The sequence below is a fragment of the Cylas formicarius genome, unplaced genomic scaffold, assembly GCF_029955315.1.
Source record: "Cylas formicarius isolate icCylForm1 unplaced genomic scaffold, icCylForm1.1 PGA_scaffold_4__25_contigs__length_36172078, whole genome shotgun sequence".
NCBI classification, from domain to species: Eukaryota; Metazoa; Arthropoda; class Insecta; order Coleoptera; family Brentidae; genus Cylas; species Cylas formicarius.
This window is the reverse complement of record NW_026844334.1, coordinates 4227007-4250946: the sequence shown is the minus strand read 5'-3', so window position 1 is coordinate 4250946 and position 23940 is coordinate 4227007. Positions and strand designations below refer to the sequence as shown.

Genomic DNA, 23940 nt, shown 5'->3' with positions numbered 1-23940 from the left:
CTATCAGCTTTAATAATATTCGCAATTAGTTGGTTAATGTCCTCCATAATTATTGGTTAGATATTACCAAAAAAAAAATCAAACCTTTATCTCCTCATCACGCCTTTTTCACCATTCCATCAATAGTCACGCCCTGGAGAATACCAATTTTCCGTTTTTAATATAAATTTAGAATTTAACATTTCAGGGAAACACGTCCACTTTTGACTATTTGCCAGATTAAAATTCGCTAGTGAACCTAGGTCTTAACAATGTTTTGAATGGAATGCAGAGAAAACTTAATGATTGATATTATACTACAGGTTTAGTTTCGAGTGTGTCTCTAGGGCACTTTTATACTTATTTTATATCTTCACTCTTTATCAATAAAGGGCAATAAAAGTAACGTCTTTCACCCAAAGATCATAAAAAGCCTCTGAAATACCCAGAGACGTTAAAAACAATTGAAACTAACCAGACATCTTCGGTAAAAATATATTTCGCGTGTACACGCCATACAGATCCTCCAGGAATATCGACCGGCCGTAAAAACTAGTATCACTATGAACAAACAAGTAGTGGGGCCTAAATATAACGACAATAATAAAAAAAACAAACCAAACACGCCTAAAAAGGAAACGGATTAATATCACAACGACGTCAGTTCGAGAACGACAACGTAGGTCTGACGTCCAGATCGAAATTACTTGCGCAGACGCACTTCTTAAATTGCTTTAGCTCCTCGACGCTGATACCCTGCCAGCTTTCCAGCTCCGAGAGCACCCTCAGGTTGGTACAGCTCGCCAGCAACAACTCGACCGTCCTCATGTTCATGTCGCTGCTGTACAACACCCTAAACTCCTCGAGCTGCTTCATGGGGTTCACGTTCAAGATGCTCACGATGCTCGAATGCGTTATCCCCGTGGACGAGCCCAGATGGATCCTCTTGATGTTTACCGCCTGGGATAAAATAAACTCCAAGTTATTGGTGGCGCTGTCCACCACCCAAAACAACTTCTCGAGCTTCTGGAACGGCGCCACTTTCAGCTTTCGCGGCGTCTGGTTCGAGCTGAACGTAAAGTCGCAATTGTAAAACACCAAACTCTTGATCTGCGGACAACACTGGCTGATGTCGAGCAGCGCGTTGAAGTTCATCTCTTCCGCGTGCTCCAAATGGAGGCTAGTCAAATTGGAGCCACGTATCTCGAGCAGCTGCTTCAGATAGTCGGAGTAGAACGCGCAAGAGAGGAGCTTCAAGTCGCGCAGGCGATCCAAAGAAATGAGCACGGTCAGATCGGAGATTTGCTCGTCGTGAAACAGCGACACCTGTTCGACGTTCGGGAACATGTCGACCGCGAGCCGCAGGTTCTCGGTCGACAAGTCCCTGGTTTGGATCTTGCGCAGCGTGAAAGGGCCGCAGCTGCCGAAATTCTGATACAGGTGTTTGATGATATGTCCCAGTTCATCGCAACGGCCGACGTCTTCGAGTTTAGGCAGGCCGGCGATGAGCTGAGCGATCCCTGTCTTCGTGACCGACGTCTGATGGAGCTGGAGTACCGTCAGCTCCCTGCATTTGAGCAGATGCGGTATACTCCTATCGGTCACCGACCTGGAGCAAGTGACGTCGAGGAATTTGATATGTGGGCAATTCTCGCCGACCGCCTGGATCACCAGGTCCGTACAATCGAAACAGAGACATAGAGAGCGCAGGTGTTTCATCACCCTTATCCCGCTCAGGATGTTGTTGTCGTGCTCGCTGGTTTTCCAACTCGCCGTGCACGAGCCGAGGTTGAGGTTCTCCAACCCCGTGAGCTTGTCTAGGTTTTTGTAGAGGACGTAGCGCATGATTTTCGGCCATTCGGAGAAATCGATGTTGCGCAGCTGGGCGTCGAGCACTACTTCCGCCAAGCTGACCACGACGTTCATTTCGGTCAGGAAATGAGACATCGATATGTGCGGGTAGTACGTCTTTTTCGTTTTTTCGATCAGAGCTTTGACGGACTTTAACACTTCCACAGCCATCGAGTCGTACAAATAGTCGGGAACGTACGAGACTAGTTCGCGTTTGAGCGAGTCTATGATTCGTTGCAGGTCGGATTTGATAAGGGCGGCGTCGCTGTGCTGTTTCAGTTTCGCGACGATACGCGGCGCCATGAAGACCACCAAAGAGCCGACGCCCTTCAGCGATAGACTCTTCAACGATTGGACATCTCGGTATTTCGGCATCACCTGCAAAGAAACGTGCCGTCAGACATAAATTGAAATATCATATCGTAATCATCATCTGGAACTAGCTAAGGGAAGAGATCGACCTGTGGTGATGAACTATATTATAAGACGGCCTATGAGTCAATTTTAACTAGAGCAACATGTGAGCATGATCATTTCCGTCCCTCCTGCAGACTGTAGTAGAAGAGTTCGCTACTTAAGTCTTCGGATGCACAGAATACATAAAGTTGCGTGCATAGAAATCGGCCAATTGTGAACTTTTGACTTCGATTTCATTTTCTTTTTTAGAAACTACTGATCAGATCAAAAAAAGATGTTGTTTGAAAGACAATTTAATATGCTTTAATACGAGTTTAAATTAATTTAAATTTATTTATGCTTTTCAAGTTTAGCATAGTAAAATAACTGCAGGAGTCAAATTGGCTTCTTTTTATTACTAAAAACAATTAGGGTTATAACATCTCTTACTCGATTAGGCATAGATCTAATCAAGTTCGCTATTGTTTCTTGTGGAATGTTAAGTCACTCTTCCTCTACTGCAACAATTAGCTCTGTGATGGAGGTTGGGGTACGAAGTCTAACTCGAATTCCCGGTTGTAGTTCATCCCATAAATGTTCGATCGGATGGAGGTCAGGACTGCATGCTGGTCACTCCATAACTCGAAAAATGAATGCTTCTCCAATGTAGTAGACATATGGTACCGCATGATCTCATAAAATATCCTCGATGTACCTAGCAACCTGTTAAACCTCCTGTCCCTTGACCACGGCCGCCCCTACGGATGAAAACAGGGTCGGTTCGTGCGTCCATAGAAATTGCACCCCATATCATGCAGGATCCACCTCCATAAGGGCTCTGCTCTTCATTGTGGCATTCTGCAAATCTTCCTGGTCTTCGGTATACTTCTTTTCGTCGATCACTACCAAAAAGGCATATTGTGGTCTCATCTGAGAACAGAACAGACCCCCACTGGTTCAATTTGCAATTCAGATGATCCCATGCAAAGCGTCGATGAGCTGGAGTAAGTTTTGTACCAATTTCAGTTGTTTTTGGGGACAGGTTATTTTCCTTCAGTCTTCTTCTCACTGTCCAGTGACTAATAGCCACTCTTCGAACTTCATGGAGCTGTTGTTGAACTTGAACCGTGTTAAGGTGACGAGCCATGGTAATTCGCCTAGCGCCTAGCAAAGAATCCAGTCTAGTCATACCGGTGGTACACTCACCGAACTGCTGCGAGTGTCACATCCAGTTGTCGAACAACAGCTCGCTGGCGAAGTCCACTTTAGATTAAAGCGAAGAACGAATAATATGAAAATTTCAGTTGCAAAGGCAATTAATTTAAGTCTATAACAAGTTTGTTACTATCACTGTAACTACTGTATGAACATGTTTCATTTCTTTAACCGCAGCTGCGCATATAAAAGATCAGCACTCTTGACAAATTTAAACTCTTAGAAATTGTCTTCCAATTAGCATGTTTATTTTTTGGGCCAGATGAACAGTTTCTAGAAAAAAAAAAGTCAAAAATTTACAGTGGGCCGATTTCTATGCACGCAAGTTTATATCTGTGGTGATGAACCACATAAAGCGGAAGTCAGTAAGTCAATTTTAACGCCAGCAGTTAGTTCGTTTGTTTAATATTAGTGATAACTTCAAAACTGCCCATAAAAACTCTATCCCCTAGGGCAATTACGTTATCCAGTATAATAAAATTGGCAGAGTAAATGAGCAATACCAGAGAATCGACTTGCAAATATAGAATTGTAGCCTATAGTAGAACAACGAGCCAGTCTTTATCACGCAAACAGTATATATTTCTGGTAACTGAAGACGGGAATCTGATCTGTGGTGGCGAACCACCTGAAAGGGCAACCTATGAGTCAATTTTTTTTTATCGTCCGAAAAACAAAAAAGTTTTAATGAATTTCAAACACAAAGCTTTAGACTCTAGTAAAAGAGATCACAATATTTCTGGGCAATACACAACCTGTAATAAAAGCATAGAAAGAGACCGCCGATATCTGTGGTGGTGCCGACAGGACAGGACGACCTAAGGGTCAACTCCAAGAGCAAAAATGGTGTAAGGACCAGCAAAAACTACAGAGCTGCAGACTATAGTAGAAGAATTATTCGCTACATTGGTGGCGAACTTTTGAATGTAAAAATACATATTTCTGGGTGATGGATAACGAGTAACAGAAGAAGCGAAACTTGATCGACGATATCTGTGGTGGTGAACAAGTTAAAAGGACAGCTTATGAAACAGTTTTAATTCCAGCAGAATGAGAATAGCAAAAGACAAAATAAAACTTTTGTCATTCTCGCACAAAATAATAAGCGATTCTTCAAAACGTTTCAATAGAGGCACGCGTCGATTCGGTGTTGCGGGGGATATAAATATAAAATAAAATGCGGTACCAACGCATACAAAGTTACGGTAAAACAATAGGATCGGCAAATATTTTTATCGCCGTCTTTAATACGCCTAATGCTTTTACGATGCAGTTCCACTAAACGGATTGTTTCTTTTCTCGCGTTTCTCCAAACCCGCCCTGTTTTCGAGCAAACAATCTGACCAGCTCGTCTGTATCTGCGTCAGAGGTTATCTATGTTTTGGTGCTTTATTTTTTAGACCGCTCTCGCGGGAAAGGATTATTTTCGACGCAAGTAATGCAATCCAACAATTTCGTATTTGTTCTCGCCGCCAAACAAAACGATTTAAGTTACTTAAAATGATCGGCTAATTATTAATATCTTCAAATAATAAATTATTGAGACATATGCGGGCATAACGAAAGGCAAAAGAAACAACCCGTACTCTACTTTGGGAGATGGACTACTTCTAGAATTTTAGACACAACTAATTAATTATTTTGATACGTACAACAGTGTTCCCCCAAACTTACTTAAATCCCAGTTAGATGTCAGATGAAAACACAGCTCTACGCTCAAAATGTAACCAGTTGTAACTCATCTGGTGGGGCACATCACAGTAAAGAATTAAATAAAATTTCCTTTATAATACAGGGCGAATCGAAAAGATGGGTCAACCCGCTAAGGCGTGAAAATATTCACTAACCCGACCGGTTTCAGGACGTTGAAGTTTATTTAAAAAACAATATTTTTGGGTACAAATCTTGCACGTATTTTGGGTTATAATTTTGTAGAGAAAAACTGCACACTAGCAGAAAAATGGGCAGTTTTGTACCTAAAATTTTATAGACGTGCGCCTATGATTTAAAACTTATTTCGTTTAATAATCGTTTTTTTTTTTTCTAAGGTGCATTTCTGATGACAATTCTATTTATTGAGATATTATGTGCATTAATTAATTCCTAAATAAAAAATGGCCACTCGCAAATAGTACATTTTTTATTTTAATTGAAAACAACAAAGAAATCCGTAAATATAAAAATTAGGTACTTTAATAATACGTAACAAATTTACATGAAATGTCCAGGCGCCTTCTTCAATTTTAATAACTGAAATAAGAAATTTTTGAAAAATATTGGATTTTTATTTAAATTCTACACAAGCGTCCCAAATACGCTATCTCAAATGATTCGCAAGGAACCGCATAAACCAAATCTTTCATAAACTCCAAAAAAAAGAAATCCAGATGACTAAAGTCCGGTGAACATGCTGGTCATTGGTGCCCTACATTTTTTTTTATCTATTAAGAGGGCGTCTACGTGAATAAACAAATTTTTTGTTAAATTACTAGTACAGTATCTAATCTGTATACTTACAATTTTTTATTACTGTCAATTAAAAGGAAAAATATGTAATTTACTTGTTTTTCTTTTAATTTACATACATTAAATGTACAATATTTACTACAATGCGCATCAAAACTACACAACATAGTTATAAATAAAAACATTATGTTTTAAATAAAGTCAGACGCACTGTATTTTAGCTGCGTTACGAAAGTCCCCATATTTCCAAGCAAATTACGTTTTGGGAATCGAACCAAAAAAAAAAAAAACTCCGAAAACTCGGGGTTCCGAAAAAAAGCTCTCTACGCCTATGGAATTTTAATGGTGTTCGAAACGTTTTAATTGCGAAAAAGATCGCGATACGCATTCTTAAGGCTACTATTTCGACGTTCCGACGGAATGGTAAATTTTAAAAGCAACTTTCAACGGTAAAATCGCACGAATCTGATGCGAAATCGACGACCCTCACAAACGTATTACACCGCGAATTAAAAGCCGCATCAGCCATATGCGATTGTACATTGAAATCAAAATGGTAGATCGAATTAAAACGGGACAACAATGTCAACGCTCGTTGTCATTAAACGCCGGCGAGCTTATGGCCCCGCAGGTAGAAATTTAAACGGACCGCCAAATCGACAGCTGTACACGTTGGTGTCGTTCGGTCGGGAGCCTCCAACTGAAGGGGGCCACGCGCAAGTCTAAATAACCGCCCTTCGTCCGGCCTCAGTCCCATTTACGCCATCGAGACGGCGCCCCACACACAAACACACGCTTCTAGCACACGTTGCCGGGGAGCGGATAACTTGTACGTGATCAGACGCGCCTATTTAGTGATCCGTTTGGGAATAAATAATATAAAAATATGGAAGCAGCAAACGACGGAGGATCGGTTATTAACGACGCCTGGAGGAGTTACGCAACCACGTGCCGACTGTGCCTGCAGAAAGATGGCTTCATGCTCGGCATTTTCAACAATATCCAGGGAAAGGACAAGAGCATTTCGAAGAAAATTATAGACTGCACGGCTTTGTCGGTAAGACGTATTTTGACGTTTGTTAATTTACACGGGCAGCCGCGACGTACGCTAAAACGGGATGTTATGGACTTACTTCGGTATTTCGGTTTAGTAGCCCATGTTCGTTTTACTGCCACTTTGTCGCGACAACACATAATATTTTCTGCTTATTTTTATTTGGATTCGCGGCCTGGGCGGCCATGTTTGATATTTTCGTCCGCCGTGGTGCCGCGACGTTGCCGAGTCGGCTGGGTCGGGTCTCGAATTTCTTCGACGTTCAAACCATGTGGTCGCTGTTTCGACCACGATAATTTTGCTTATCAAACTACAAATTCGCCAGATGTTTTGGCGATGGCCACACGCCGAAGTCGTTTGTAAAAAATCGCATTTCATCGCGCGCGCGACAACGCCGCACGCTGTCACAGCGAAATTAGCCATGTGATCGCGGCCGCTCTAATTTTAATCCGCATATTAGCTGCAGCAATTAATTTCGCGTAAAAGAAAAATCGAAAAAACGCAGCCGAACGAAAATAAGTGCAGGGAAATTTCGGGACCCTTTAAACGGTTGGGAACCGACTCGTAACAATTGAACGACATGTGACGTTTGTCAATGCGCGGCGCTAAATTCGAAATCTAAACGTTTGTAGGTCCATCAGGGCGACGGGCTTCCTAACGTTATATGCCACAGATGCCTGTTCAAAATCGAGTTTTGCTTGGAGTTTCGTCAGCTGTGTTTCATATCGGACGCCACGTTGCGTCAGCTCAACGGTATCGACAAAGACAACGGATCTGAGACGCCGCCGCAGCCACATTTGCCGCTTTACGAACATCTCTCTAACGGAGCTGACGACAATGTTATTATGGTCCCTGGCATTATTTGCGCTATGCGTTTCGGTTATTATTATACTGGTGTTTTTAGGTGGTGGATCCCAATACTTTGGATTACGAATCGGATTATGAATCGGATAACGACAGGCAAAGTGATAACGAAACGAACGAACTCGATGGCAAGAACGTGTGCATGTGCAAGTTTTGCGATCACGCCTTTACGGATAAGCTGGAGTGCATGGAGCACGAGAGCAACGCCCACAATTCGGACCAACCGTACAATTGCTCAAGCTGCAGCATGGATTTCGCTGACCGTTTGCTGTATTCTGCCCACATGAAGAGCGTCCACAAGAACGACAAGCCTTATAATTGCCCTCAGTGCGACAGGACATTCGCCAGGAGGTCGGATTTGAGAAAACATACCATCGTACATACCGGTTAGTAGTGCTACCTCCTCCAAATTGCTTATTTAACCTTTATATTTATAAAGTTATATTTTCTTAAATTCACAGCTCCAATTTTTTACGTTAAGGCTAGAATTAGCCACAAATAAACTCGTCACTTTGCTTGCCATGTGTCATTATGACCAGTTGTTTTGAATGTTACTGGACGAAATATTCCAACTATTATCCTTGCATACAAGGTGAATTTTTTTGTTATGTTTAGTCCAGGGATCTTGGAAAGTATAGCCACAAATAAAGTCATTATCTAGGTAAAGGCCATGTCTTTTGTTTAATTGTGACAGTTGTGGCCTATCTTGAATATTATTGTTCAAAATTCCATACAAGAATAACATTTTCACTTGACGAAATAGTAACCTTGTATACAGAGTGATTTCTTTTTGTTATGTCTAGTCCTGGAATCTTGGACAGTATAGCCACAAATAAACTCATTACTTAGTTGACCATGAATCATTCTGGCCAAGACCATATCTTGTGTTCAATTATGACAGTTGTGTAAAAATTTCACTTTACGAAATGTTGAAAATATTAACCTTGTATACAGGGTGAATTCTTTTTGTTATGTTGTGGGATCTTGGAAACTATAATACATGAAAGACTTTAAATGGACAAAGAATTGTAATTTTGCTGCTCAAATGTTAATTGTAGCCGAAAATAAGACCGTCGTCAGCCGTCATTGCCATATTTTACAAGGGTGTATGATCATTTTTTCTAATATCAACTCACTGTTGACAATTTTTTTTGAAAAACTTAAACTTGTTTTGAGTAAAACTTACAAACCCGCCATTCCATTTACACTTTTTCATATCTGCTATAAGGTCCGAGATCCTTGTATTAAAAAAAAAAGATAAATATAGAAAGATATAAACGCCGACTTATTTCCATTCGCCTATACAAGCTGTTTAACAAACCTACGTAAGTAATATAAAAGTATTTATTTCTTCATCAGGATTTAAAACGCACCGCCTAGCTTGTCTCCGCAAAGTTATGTTTCTTAAAAATAATGTATAAATGCTCTTGAAAGTTATTTTGGTTATTTCTCTGTATATTCGGTCCAGTGAAAACATCGAATTTTGAACAATAATATTCAATTAAAGAAGTGGCGTTGACGTGACTCCATGATGATGCATGGCCAACTAAGTGACAATTTAATCTATGGCTTATTCTGATTTTAATGTAAAAAAAAACAACTATAATGTGTTGTTTTTTTTAGCATGAGAGGACGTTTGATGTACTATTCCTTTTTGCCTGGTCACTAAATATGCAATATTATATCTGCACAATAAACCCAACAATTTTGGTATTAATTAAACTTTTCCCCGACATTTTAGATATAATTTTCAGGTAGTTTATTTCGAGAAATTTTGTAAATAACACTTCGTTTCAGGTGTCAAACCTTACACGTGTTCAGTATGTTTCAAATCGTTTTCGCGAAACACGAATCTGTCCAAGCACATGCGGATTCATTCAGGAACCAAACCATTCGTCTGTCAAAAATGTCCGAGGACTTTTACGTCAAAGGGTGACCTCAATCGGCACGCTATGATCCACACAGGGCAGAAACCTTTTAGGTGAGTTTGCCAATCAGCTAATTGTCACAACCATTGAATAAAAACAACGCAACTATCCCCTTCGCGTGATTTGTCTGTGCACTAGATTTGTATATAGGCTTGCTTGACTTTTGATTGGTTATTTTCTGGTTAGTTTTTTTTATTGATAGATTGATTTTGGTAGTCAATGAAAATATTTTAGAAAATCTTTAATCCTTTTATTCACTGCTAGCTGAATCAATATTTCAACAAAAATCTAACTCAAAGTAAACCAAAAGAAAAATCAAAATAAATAAGAACTAAACGTTCAGATTTTCACGAAATTATATATTATGACATGACAATTGTTTCGACAACACCGTGTCTTTATCAAATGTCATAATATATAATTTCGTGAAAATCTGAACTTTTAATTCTTATTTATTTTGATAAAATAAAGCCACCTCAGTTCAACAAAAGAAAAATCTAATCAAAATACTGAAATTGAAATGAATTCGAAATTCAAGTTAAAATCAAATGTGTTTAAAGATGGTGGTAGATGAATAAAACTATTTATGCTTGAGCTAAACTTATTTTATAATTGTCTTAAAATGAATTTATAAAAATAAAAATTCATTTTTTGTATGAGCTTTATAACAAAATTTTATAGTTGTTCTGGAGATTTACCTTTAAAACAATTTGCATATTGCGACTTTTTGGCGTTCAAGACCACTTTAATAAAAGTATCATGACTGTATTAAAATAATTGTTGAAATCGAAATGAACGTCAGATTTGAGGCAACCGTATTGTCATAAATGGGAAAAATCACAATATCAATGAAGTCTATTAAAAGTCTCGAGTGTTTAACATTGGATTTGATATTTTTTAATTTTATTAGAAACATTTTTTTTTTAAATAGTATACATTTATTTTCAAATTTTGTAAAAATAGGCAAAATTCAAAGGGCATTAAAGTTTAAGTTACAAATATATGCGTATAATTAAGCAAAAGCCTGTGAACTTCCTCAAGCAAGTCACTCAGGGAAGCATCACAAGAGCATTTAGCAAATCATTTTTGTCGACATCATTATCGTATTGAAATACAAATACTTTTTTTCGTTATTCTTACAAAATGAAAATGTCATTGCTAAGTTTTTAAAGTCCCATACATCACAGATTGTTTTTAAATGAAACGTATTCAATGCTGTTATAAAATTATCTTATGGTATTGTCAAAGAACCGTGACCCAATTTACAGCTCTATTAAAAAACTGTTTTTTATGAAATATTCTTATATCATTATCATTTTATAACATGTATTGGATAGAATTTTTTGCGCCTTTTCCATGTTGATAAGCGCCATATAAAAGGCTGACAGTTATTTTTGAAATAAAAAAGTTATCTATAGTAAGGTATGTGACAATTTTCAGCCCTGTAATATGTATACATATTTTTGTTCGTTTTTTTTTCTCATAACTCCGATGTATCGGGTAGTTGCATAAGCAACTATGTTGAATACCGCTGATCTCTTAGCTGAATAAAGCCATTATTATTATTGTTCAATAAAATTTCAAAATTAAAAAAGGTAACTGATGCACATTTCACTTTTTTACAATGTACGCTGTATGTGTGAATCGTTCTGATTCGTCGAACTGTCAGACGGAACGGTCCATTCCGATTGGTCGGAAGCTCGGAACTAGTATTGTGTCAATCGTTCATTTTACGAGAACCGAATCAATCAGTGACCGATTTCGAAAAGGACCGAATCATTTCAATGCTTTTTGTTGCCAATTGCAAGTCGTAAACCATAAACGGAATTTTTGTTGTGTCTATAATATGTTCTGTTTTTTGTTTTAGTTAGTATAATATTTAGCTATAGGTGCTACATATCGGGTTGTACGAGTAATACATAAATTTGATTTGAATGCGAGATATTTCATTCAATACTCAATTCAAGGTATAAGCAAATCTACCGATCGATGTCGTAACTTAATACAATAGAATAATTATAACAATTCCTTTTCCGTGGTCTGTCTCTGTCGTGCATTACACACCCTGTATAAAGCGTCTTTTACTTATCGCTGAATTTCAAAATAACGACAAACTTTGATAAATATAAAAGATTGTACAAGAAATAACGATTTCCAATTATAATATTCCAAGTATCTCGCGCACCCTGTATGATAGACGAAACCTGAAACTCTCTCTCCTCACAATTTACGAAACTGTTTCTACCAAATTTTTACAAATTTTATAGTAATTTACAAACGAAGATGGCAATTTTCAGGGTCTTTTAGATATTTTTACCCATAATGGGCACATCCTGAACATAATTTTAAAAAATCCGGAAATGGAGATTATAGCCCTGGATCGTCTTGACAGCCTTCGAAATAGGGATTTTTATATGGATTTTTTCAATTTTCTTGAGCAGCGCGATGCGGCCTATAACACTGTTTGAACTGATTAGCCATATTTTTTTATGATTTTTGATTTGCGATTAATAATTTACAATTTTCAAAGTCTTTTCAATTTTTGCCTATAATTGAAAAACCCTGTATATAATCGAAAAAATGCTTCAAATAAATGTTATAGCACTGGATCCTCCGCGTCTGCCAGTTGAAGAATTTTGCCGATCGGGTGAATGGTTATGGAGAAAAACATGTTTTTCTGAAAGCCAAAATAACAAAAAAAAAACAATTTTTTTTTTTAATATGGGACTGAACTTCTACTTCTCTGCCAAATCTGAAGTCGTTAGCTGCAAGTTTAGGGCACCTATTACGTTTCTTAATATTGCGAACACCCTGTACAATAGGTGAAAACCTTAAATTCAAAAGTTTTAGCTGTTTTTTAGCTGATATTTGAAAGACAGTCCTTTAGTTATAAACAATTTTCAATAATAGGGGGACCAGTTTTTTTTTTAATTTACAATTTGCATTGTACATTTTTGAAAAATTGTCAAGAATAAAAGTTTATGCATCCAAATCTTCTGCGTCTTTGAATTCCAGAATTTTTTCCGTCGCGTTAACCGTTTTCGAGAAATAATTTTTTTCTTAAACCCTTGCAAGCGCGATTTTTATTTTTTTTTTAATACTTTACGACCCCAGACAACAGACAAAAAACAAGTTTTTTTTTCGACGCTGATCATTTCCGTCCCCTAGGACCTCCTGTTGCCAAGATATGTTTCGTTGCCAAGCGCGTATACTTTCGAAAAATTCGACTTCATCGGTTTTTCGAAAGTGACACGACGGCGAAGCAAGTGCGTTTTGTGTTCGATCGGTGTCGTATTTTTTTTTTTCGCGCAAAATTATGAACCGCTGTGCAAAACAACATTTTTGTAATCAAGGTGCAACTACTGCCACCTGTCGTTCGGTCGCAAAGACAAACTGCTGCGTCACGAGAAACGCCACTGGCCGCAGCAGAACGCGGAGGACAAGTCGCGCGAACTCCAGATGATGCGCGAAAACCTCGACCTCGGAGAGTATAACTACGCCGCTACGCCGGCCAACAACGGCGACGACGACCGCAAAACCGAGGAGAACATGGTGATCGATCTGGACCCGTTCCACCACAACGACTACGGCGCCGAGCACCGGTCCATCGAGCACGAGCCCAAGCACATCATCGACGACTACGTCAAGGACGAGCTGTCCGTCGAGGAGTCGAGTTTCGAGGAGGGCGAGAGACGTCACGTAACCGGCGAGGAGAACCCCGAAGATGGCGCGCACGTCAACCGGGACCCCAGGCCGTACAAATGCGCGCAGTGCCCGAAAAAGTTTTCTACGCCGGACAACCTGAAGTACCACCAGGCGAGGTAAGCCAGCCGAGTTAGGCTTTAACCCGACCGACGTGAAGGTTCTATTAAACTCTAGTCGGAGCAGTCGTGCAGTGACGTCACATACAGCGACGCAATCAATATTGATTCGTATGTCTTAGCTATATTGCTACCTTCCGATTTTAATTAATTCATTAGTTTTGAAGTAGATACGATCGGGTATGCAAAATAAGTCTGTTTTGCAAGGCCGTAAGTCATCATGTAAATCAGCGCACTTTAGGATGGATTTAATTAATTTTGGCCATTAAAGGAAATTTTCAAGGTGGTATTTTGGCCATTAAAACAATACATACACATTGTCAAGTACCCATTTAATCGTTTAGTTTTTAAAACAGACGAAATAATCCAGCAGGCCATGCGTGGCATTGGCCTAAACTCAACTTTGCCTGTCAAAGAAAACACTTGTTTTTCGTGACAATTTAGCGTCATTTTAATTAAGCGGCGTGATTAAATACTTTTTGAAGTGAAGCCTTTTTGCAATGGATAACAATACTCAGGGTAAGTTACACAAAATATGCCACACATCGTTCAAAATAATTAGGTATCTACCCATTTATAGCTAAAAAAACTAAACAGGGTTTAAAATCTTCGATATTTCTTTTCAGTTAGAACTATAAAAAAATGATTGCAATTCATTGATATTTAAGTAACATTTTACGGTGAATTGGAGCATGACCCTAAACAGCATGCAGTATATTTTTGCTTAAACTTGCATAAACACGTTTTAGGCGTATTTTTACTACCGATGCCGAGTGGACCATAAAAACCAAAAAAATATTTTTTTTAATAACTTTTATTTTTTGACCGATTTTTATAAATCAAACACTGAATGACTAAGCCCCCCCACTTGGTAAAAAAAAAACGAACGCCATTATGAATTTCAAGATGGCGTCGGTGGTGGTAATGTTTATGCTTTTAAGAAAAATGTCAGGTTATTTGTAAATTTTAATAAACCACGGTTCTTAACAAGTCCAACGCAGTATTTAGTAAATATATTTCAATTTATTGAGATACCGTTTTTCGATCCAGTTCCACGAATTTGTTGGTGCAAATTAAATTCTTTTAAATTTTATAATAAAAATAAATCAAGGCCGGTGAATAGTGGCGAAACAAGTTTAAAAAGTAGCCGCGATTTAAGACCTTAAGATGGCGGCCGACTTTGAAATTCTCACCTTTAGCTCCAGTATCACGTAGTATAAAGCATGAACCGTTTATTTACTAAGCTTCACAGGTCAGTTAAATTAAGTCATTTTTAAAAGGACAAACCTTGTGAAAAATCAAGAGTTCCAAATCTGCCTCGACTTTGCTAATAAAACGTGGTTTGTTTTAGTCGAGTATCGACTGCAAAATGAACAAATTTTTGAAGTATGGTTCTCCGAAAAAAAAAAGTATTTTAGCGAAACCTACTAAAATTATGAATTTTTTTTTAAAGTAAATTTGACTTTCCTGATGTGTCAAAATCGTACTTGAGAAAAAAAGTACTAGTATTTTCGTCCAGATGCAAAACAATCTTTTCTGTTCAATACAAGAATTGGATTGAAAAATGTACACAATTTGAAAAGCCGCAGACTTCTAAAAGTTCAATAATATTTTTCCAAATTCTTCATCCGGTCGAAAGTATTTACCTTTTGAATAAAACCTAAGAAGAGATGCTCTAAACTTAGCTAAATCGAACAAACACCACTCCAAGCTAATTATTCATGCAGCTGGTATTGCTGCAAAACGTACGGGTAAAAAAGATCTCTCCGTAGTATTAAAGGAATCCACAAAGTGTCCTGAAAGAGCAACAAAAATAAAGAAAGCGTTGTATGAGCAAAAAGAGCCAATACCTCTCAATGCCCAAGAAGCCTCTGCTCACGTTTTACAAAACTTCTGGGTTCCTCCTGCGTCAGTTTTTGCTGAGTCGAAATTGCAGACGTTTCGCCAATCATTCAGTTGGCTTCTTCAGAGCTTGACTGAAACTGGCTCGTATTTTGCTCTGTAAACACCGTCTCGGGTGACTGATTCCCAAATTGGTGACAGGTAGAGACCTGAGTCGCGGTTAAGATTGTTAGGTTGTTTATAGATTTCTATAGACTCTCGGATTTTTCGCTTTTAGAAGAACTGATTATATAAAATTGAAACCTTTTTTTTTTCGTCTAATAATACAAGAAAAATATCATTGAATCACACAATAAGAAATTATTATTTACTTATATTTTCCGTGGGGGTGATTTTTTTTTCCTCAATTGTATATAACAAAGTGAAACCCATTGGGGTACAATTGAGGGTAGACAATTTGGGGTACTGTAACAAATAATAATAATAATAATGGTGGTACAAACAAAAATTACAATTGAAAAATAGAAAAAAAAGAATAATTGAAAACATACTTCCTTCACGAATATTTGGCCTTTGGCCACCTAGGTCACATGACATGATTTCACACTATCAACTAAGCAACTCTAAAAATGTTTTTTTTTTAATAATGTTTCTTTATAGCCAAGTTTTGTAGCCGTAGTTTTGTTATAATTAAAGACTTGTCGGTCAAATTTATAGTCGATCCTTGAAGCTTCCTTGTTGCTTAAACCATATTTTAAATGAAATTCATTCGATGAATACTTATACATAATTGCTTGTTCATAAAATTGAGATGGTTTCCAGTATGAAGAGAGTAAATACTTGTGTACGGCGTTTAAGGTTAAAAGCGTGTTCCTGGAATTTTTTATCCGTTAAATTAAGCATTTTGCTATGACGTAGCTACACCATTGCTCTGACTGGACAAGGTAACGGATAGTTATCAGGGGTTTATAAGAAGCCATACCTTTTAGAGCTTTATAAGAAAACCAAGAAGTACAACAGTTAAAGTTTAATAAAAAAATTAATTCTTCGGTGTTGAATTAAAAAGTGTTCTGCGTTTTATGTGCAAAAACAATTTCATGACATAATGTGAACGTTCAGGTTTGAGGGCAACACAACGGTAAGAACGAATCGGTATACGAGGGCAGCGTCAAAATTTCCGGGCCTGAATATGAAAGAAACAAAGTAGAGTAACAATTTTTTATTATAATTTTCAATATAATCCCCCTTAACACCAATACGCTTATTACATCTCTTTATTAACAACTCAATCCCTTTAAAAAAATATTCTTTCGGTTGGTCTGCAAAATGAGCTAAAACAGCCTCTTTTAACTCAACTTCGTCGTTAAACCGCCGTCCACGTAAGTCCTTTTTCAAATATCCAAACAAATAATAGTCGTTGGGGGCCATATCTGGACTATAGGGAAGATGATCTATCTGTTGGAACCCACACTCTAAAGTGGCAGCTTGTGCAACACCAACTACCGTGCAAAAGACGCACACCTCTGGTCAGTTTCCTCGACGTTTTACACGTATGCAGTCTCGCAATTTATGTAATAATGTTGCATAATATTTACCATTGACAGTGGTATCAGTTTCTTTAAAATTTATCAAAAGAATTCCTTCACAATCCCAAAAGGTCGTGGCCATTACCTTTTTTGTCGACTGGCAGACTCTGAATTTTCTTGGAGGTGCTTCAACCTTACGACGCCACTTAATTGATTATTTTTTCGATAAAGGGGCATAATAGAGAACCATAGTATCATCTCCCGTCACAATAGTCTCTATCACAGGCTTCAGTTCCGACCCACAGAGTTCCAAAAAAGACCGCGCGCACTCGACACTGCGTTGTTTTTGAATAGCCGAAAGGTTTTTAGGAACCCATCTTGCACTAACCTTATGCATTCCTAAATGATCCTGCAGGATTCGCCGTAATTCGAGTAGTTTCTGAGATTTCCTTGACCTTTAAACGTCGATTACTCAATACCACCTCTTCCGCAATCGCAACAATATCTTCCGTTGTGACCTCCACTGGTCGATCAGTTTTTGAATCATCTTCAAGGGACTCCTGCCCCATTCGAAAACGTTTTGCTCATTCTTTCACCAGAGAATACGAAGGAGAACTTTGGCCGTACACAGCATTCAGCCTTTCTTTAATTATTTTAGGTGCTAACCCTTCTTTTGTCAAAAACTTTATGACTGCCCTATACTCAATTTGCGTTATTTGCGACATTTTTTCGGACACGTCTTGTTTAAAATGCTGTCAATAAAAAACTATTTGACGCAAGACTTCATTTTTTTTTCGCAGCCTACTAAGATATATGTTTAAAACAAGAGAAAGTTTTATCGTGATACATACTGGAGCTGCATCTATGTCAGGCCGGGAAATTTTGGCGCTAAACTCGTAAAATGTATGGTTTCGAAAGTTGAACAACAGTTTTTAACTCATAACTAATGCTGTGTTTTTTTCTATAACTATCTTCATTTGCACTGCCACATAAGGCAAATCAGTCAGCTTGCAACCATGTTAAAACTTTGATGCAAATAAGGTTAATGATTCGTGTTGGTCACCAACTGACCAATTTCACGTTCCTCACGGAACTCCGGAGTAGTTACCGGCGTGTGTGGGGAAAATAGTGACACCCCGGGATGATTAGAGGATAATATCGAGACACCATCCACCGAAGTCGGCCGAAAACATAATTTAAATATCGAAAAACCCGGATTCTGTGGGCAGCATACAAGAATCGACCTGTCACGAGCAAAGCCACCCACAGAAACTCCTTCTCTTCCCTTTTAATCGTTGGTGGAAGTCCTGATCTTAGGATTTTTTTAAAATCTAAATTATCTTATCTTAAAATGAAAATATGCTTAAAATGCTCGAAAGAATAAATGAGATATCCTACCCATTATTTGGACACGACAAGAACGACTATTGGCAGACTTTAGATTTACTAATAAGCAGATGCAAAGCTGCAGGCAGGCAGATCCTACACGAAACGTTATCTGTTTCACAATAAATTAAAGGCAATGGAAGTCCGACAATCTCTTAATTGTCGCCCAAGGTTCAAAACGAAACATTGGATGCACCAAGTGGCATCCTATTGTTGCCCTCAAACCGATTGTCGGTTTTGATATCTGGTATAGTACGAGTTCCCCAAAAACGAATTTGTTTCAATGAAGGCACACCGGCGTCCGTCCTTTCGGCTGTCACATATGCAACAAGTCGTTCATACGGAAACGCGAGTTGGACAGACACGTCGCGACCCATACCGGCGTGAAGCCTTTCAAGTGTCCGAAGTGTCACAAGAGTTTCGGACGTAAGGACAAGCTGGTGAGACACGCGAGAATACACGACAGACGTGGCGACAGCTTCACCGCGAGGAAGACGTTCGCGTCAAAGTAGCGCGATGGTGAAAAACGAATTTCTTGTATTTCGGGGTCAAATTTTTAACCAAAGAATGATGGAATCCCTGGCGCCCCTAGCGGCCGGGAAAATAAGTTTTTTAGGGTACGGGGGGTGGGGGGGCGATAGGACCAGCGACCACTTTTTGTTTTTCTTAAATTCCGGTCCGGATTGTAATAATATTCGCTTAGTTGTTAACGTAGAGGGTTTTTTAATAGTTTGTTATCCACACCGGTTTATCTGTAGTATTTATCGTTTTGTAACGTTGCCTTATATGATTAAGTTTCGTATGGATTTAATAGTATTTATTGAGTATGACGCGGAGTCCTTTAATACACAATAAAGTATATTTTGAAATTTTTTGTTTGTTTTTTAAATCCCAAAAAATGGCGTGGAACATAGAGAAGATTAGAAAAATTGATTGTTGGCGCCACACAGTGTCAAGCTGAAGAAACTAATCCAAAATAAAAACTATCAAAACAATACTCTATTAGAGAATGCTATATTTAGTTTTTATTGATATTTCCAAGCACAAGCACATATAATATTGAATTTTGCATTATATTCAAGTTTTATGTCTTATATCGCATCGTTGGCAGTTGTAGCAAATTAAAACAACTATGAATAACCTGGATTAAACATTGTTTTCCTATCAAGAAATTAACAAGAAGAACGAGGAAAGGTTCAAATAAAAATACTAGAATATGTTATAGCGTGATAGTTTAATTACGTGTTTCTATATACTTAGTCATAATTAAAAATAATTTTAGATAAAACAAGCAAACCAGAGGGATTTAACTTCAAGTTGGCGGTCACATTTCTTTCCTACTTCCATATCCGGAAAATATACAAGTTGCATAAGAATTTTTGTTTATAAGTATATTTTGTTTTTTTACATAATTGTGGAATTTTTAATATAAAAATTCTAAATATTCCAAAGCTTATTTACCTTTGTTGCTACTTTCCATTTTGCAATAGAAAAATGATATGTACAATAATGCAGCTTTGCATCTGCAAATTTTATATTCAAAATTGCCCCCACTGAACTGTCGATAATCCAGAAACCTGTACCGGTCCTATATGAATGAGGTTTGACAGCTCCCTTTTTTTATTTTCTTTATGGTGTGGAATAATAAAATTAAGAACGTAACTTCAGACTCGTCTACTGGGCGGTTTTCCTCTGGTTCGGTGGCGTTTTTTTTTTTTTTGGATTTTCATCACAAAGAGAATGAAAACTAAAATTGGGACAGTGATTGTTACACTGGTACCATAGGAACTATTCTTTCCCCTTAAATCCCTGGTAGATTTCGTTGAAATTGATTCTTGAAGGGCTAGATGTGCGTCCCTTAACTGGGGTTGTCCAGATTGATCTTTTGAAAAATTCTTCGTTCATTTATGTTTCGCAGTTTTCTCATATCTCGATCAATACTGGTTATTCGATTCGCATTTAATTAATAGCTTTTGCGTTAATAGAAAAACGCAAAAGAGTCATGACATTCTTTATACCAGATGATCTGACCATCATCATTCAATCAGCAAGGTACAACCCACCATTCGTGATCACTATGGCCAATTTTGAATTTTTGGATATAAGACCGCCTAGTTCTAAAAACTACAAAGTTTAAAATTAGCAGAATAGTCATAATCATAATCCTACAAATGTGAAAAAAAAAACTGTAATTTCAGAATCGCAAAAATGATCTGAAAGCAATGCTCTGAAGAAGGATAAAACTGTAAGAGATTTGCTGAATGCTGAACCACTTACACTTCAATCAGAAAACAAAATATCTGTAACAAGAATCGGCTACAAGCAAAGGTTATAAAGAGATTTTTTTTTAAATATAGGTAATTATTTTTAAACATGTAATTTTCCAAAGCTATATCGTGTATTTTGTTTCACGTTTGTGGTAAGCCTAATTTTTATTGTTAACAAGCTCTAAAATACATAATTTTTAACATCATTTTGTTAAAACATATTGTTGATATATTCAAAGGCACTTACCCCGTTTCTTTTTATAATTTTTATTTTCAATTTTGTTTTACTAGATACATCAATTTATGCTGGTATTAGTTTTCCATTTGCGTTGAACTTATTTTTTTTATGTTAATAAATATTATCTTCGTTACTTCTACTCAATTACCTTTGTGATTGGAACATTTTCTATCCCAATGTGGTCGAATATGTTTTGTACGCAACAAATCGCGGGTATAAGCTGCTTCTTTGCAAAAGTAAATTGCTTAGAGTTCTGTATGCTAAATAAGCATCTGAAAATCAACGTAGAGAAGTGTCCAAAAGATTTGAAACTCCCGTGAATTGACGATTCATTAATTGTACCACCGCTCCCGCAATTAGAAATCCATTCCGACTGCGCCACTTCAACGTTCCGATTGAAGAAAAGCGAGTTTAAACACACTTATTTTCAAAGCAAAGCGGAATTAAGTTTTTATTCAACTAGCTGACACAAATGTTGGAATAATTAAGAGCGTCTTAAGTTATCTATCGATTTTCGTCTTTTTTTATATAAAGAAGAGCTTCTCCCTTTTTAATGAAAACTAAAATTAGAAAAGTGATTTTTTAAAAAACAACAATTATCCGGAATGTGTTCGTTTCTTCATTACCTAGTACCATGGACCTATAATTCCTCTTAAGTCCCTTCATTGATAGATTTCGTTGAAATTGACTTTTAAAAGAGATCGAAACTTTCATTGTGGAGTTTCTTCTTTTGATGGTTCTGTGTGCTGAATAAGGATTTGACAATCCACGTGTCGATGTTTCCAAAAAACAATTTTCTACAATTGCCGATTTTATAGAAACTTCAGCTAATTGACCACCGCTACCGCAAATCCGTTCCGGCTGCGCCACTTAAATGTTCTGCTTATGCTATGTAAGATTTAAGACCTTTGTGGCACCCGTTTAAAATTTCCCTAAAAAGAAAACAAAGCGTAAGCGAAAACTTCAGTGACGTAATCGTCTGTCAACGGCAATGTGCTGAGACGCCGCCCACTCGATCCCACTTATTTAAAAATGTCAAATGTGTAGCTCCCACCTAGTTCAATCAATCGATTTATTCATGTCATGGTATAGAAAAGCATTTACATACGTCAATGAGAAAAAGGTAATAATCAATTGGAGTTTACATTACATTAGAATACGTACCTTTACAATTTTAATAACAAACATTAGAAATCACACTGCAAAAATTCATTAATGCTGTAAACTGTTTTATCAGTTATGAGCATTTTTAGAGTTTGTTTAAATTGTTGAACTTCCAAGGTTTTAATATCTTCCGGAAGAACTTTAAAAAGTTTTATTGACTACTCGGGAATATTTTGACACCTTTTTAGACGGCGGTATAAACTTATGTTTATTACTCTTGTGAGTATCAAAATTTGCATTTCTTTGAAGGATTCCCTGGAGTTTTATAAACCCTCCAATCCAATTAAAAGTGTTTTTATTTCGAACTGTCTTATAAAATTATAAGAGTTTATGAAACTTTAGAAACAATTGTTTTGAGAGTAGTAGTTTTGGCTTATTTAACATTGCCTAATTTTCTCCGGTAACTTGCCGTTTTGACACTTCAATATTTAGTTATTTTTAGTGAGGTTATGGAAAACATGGCGGTTCGTAGATGACTAAATGCCGATAAACTTTCAGCCTATTTGGTTGACAGGGTTGAAAACTGGGTTAAAACAGCTCATAGTAACATTCTTAATTTGATAAGTTCATATAGTCCAAATTGAAGCTTATATGCCACAAAAATTACACTCACGCCATCAGAGGTCGGCTTGATAATTCGCCCTTATCTAATCTTTATATTCGTTGCTATATCCCCGATACCCAAAGTACAATGTGTTTTTTTTTTTTATTTCTATTGTTGATTTAATAAGCAATATATTTTTATCAAACTTCTGGATTCCCCCTGCGTCGGTTTTTGCTGAGTCGAATTTGCTGACTTTTCGCCAATCATCCTGTTGGCTTCTTCAGAGCCATTACAGCATTAGCATTACAGAAGAAATTAATGTTTTTATATAAGCTTCTTACGCGTACCAACTTCCAACGTCCAATCCGCAACCAATGCCACTGACGATAAAAACAAACCATTTAACTAATTTTCCAGATGTAAACATATGAAATAAGTGATACAAATTAAAAAAATTAAATTAACTTTTATTACTGTACAATTACATCGACATTTGTTCATTAACACAGCATATAGTATTGATCCTTGGCCATTCATAGAGATTCAACATATACATGGTATGTATTGTACCTGCGCATATGTATGTCCATGATTGTGTACGGAATACGCTATGGATGTGGACATCCGTGGACTTAACACGGACGTTTTTTGGATGTCCATTTTGTTAGGTGGACGTCCATATTATGGCGGCATATGGCAAGAGAAGAAACGTACCTTGATTGCTATCAATTATCTGCGGACTTAATATGGACGCTTTTTTGATGTCCATCTTGTTAGTTGGACAACCATATTATGTTAAATTTAATTTTAAGTGAACATAAATGTATAAATAAAAATCTGAGTGTATTGAATACACCAAGAAGTTCCTTTTCTATCCTATAAAGTTAATCTTTCACTACTTATATGAATGAGAAAGAGGTACTTTAGAGTTAAGCAAATGAACAGAAAAAAAAAGAAAAAAAATAACTTTCCATATAAAAAAAACAAAACCTTCAATTAGTTTAATAAATTTAAATTTCAATAGAGATATCAAATGTTCAATCAATATTTGTTAATGATTTCTGCAGGTTATTTCAAAAAGAGCTAAAACAAAATAAATTATTAATAATATTAATATCATATTACATTAAGAAATTGAAAACCTTCTATCCTCTATGTACTTGTATACATGCATGTGTGCGGAATATGCTGATTAAGGATCTTTTCTGGACTTAATACGAGTTCTTTTTAGATGTCCATTTTGTTAGTTGGACGTCCATATTACATCGAATTTAATATTAAGTGGACATAAATGTATAAATAAAAATCTGAGTGTATTGAATACACCAATAAATTCTTTTTCTATCCTCTAAAGTTCATATTTTAATACTTACCTTATTTAGTTTAATGTATTGAAATA

The 23940-nt window shown here is 37.0% G+C and overlaps 2 protein-coding genes across 2 annotated transcripts; one reads left to right on the top strand and one right to left on the bottom strand.

Moving 5' to 3' along the window:
- Positions 1 to 443: 443 nt before the first annotated feature.
- Positions 444 to 7600, bottom strand: LOC132700541 (uncharacterized). Its single transcript, XM_060667922.1, has 2 exons — positions 7041 to 7600; positions 444 to 2208 (listed from the first exon to the last, which is right to left on the bottom strand). Exon 2 carries the CDS (start codon positions 2203 to 2205, stop codon positions 640 to 642), a length of 1566 nt encoding a protein of 521 aa, XP_060523905.1. The 5' UTR covers positions 2206 to 2208; positions 7041 to 7600; the 3' UTR covers positions 444 to 639.
- LOC132700540 (zinc finger protein 260) lies at positions 5557 to 19173 on the top strand. The gene is made up of 6 exons (XM_060667921.1): positions 5557 to 6964; positions 7594 to 7809; positions 7866 to 8211; positions 9623 to 9806; positions 13107 to 13574; positions 18618 to 19173. The coding sequence occupies exons 1-6, from the start codon at positions 6794 to 6796 to the stop codon at positions 18838 to 18840; spliced, it is 1608 nt and encodes a 535-aa protein (XP_060523904.1). The 5' UTR covers positions 5557 to 6793; the 3' UTR covers positions 18841 to 19173.
- Positions 19174 to 23940: the final 4767 nt, after the last annotated feature.

Excerpts from the sequence above, each read along its gene's own strand:
- LOC132700541 (XM_060667922.1), bottom strand. The coding sequence starts at position 2,205 with ATGCCGAAATACCGAGATGTCCAATCGTTGAAGAGTCTATCGCTGAAG.
- LOC132700540 (XM_060667921.1), top strand. The coding sequence starts at position 6,794 with ATGGAAGCAGCAAACGACGGAGGATCGGTTATTAACGACGCCTGGAGG. Across the intron at positions 6,965-7,593 it reads TAGACTGCACGGCTTTGTCG|GTCCATCAGGGCGACGGGCT; the intron begins GTAAGACGTATT and ends AAACGTTTGTAG. Across the intron at positions 13,575-18,617 it reads CTGAAGTACCACCAGGCGAG|GCACACCGGCGTCCGTCCTT; the intron begins GTAAGCCAGCCG and ends GTTTCAATGAAG.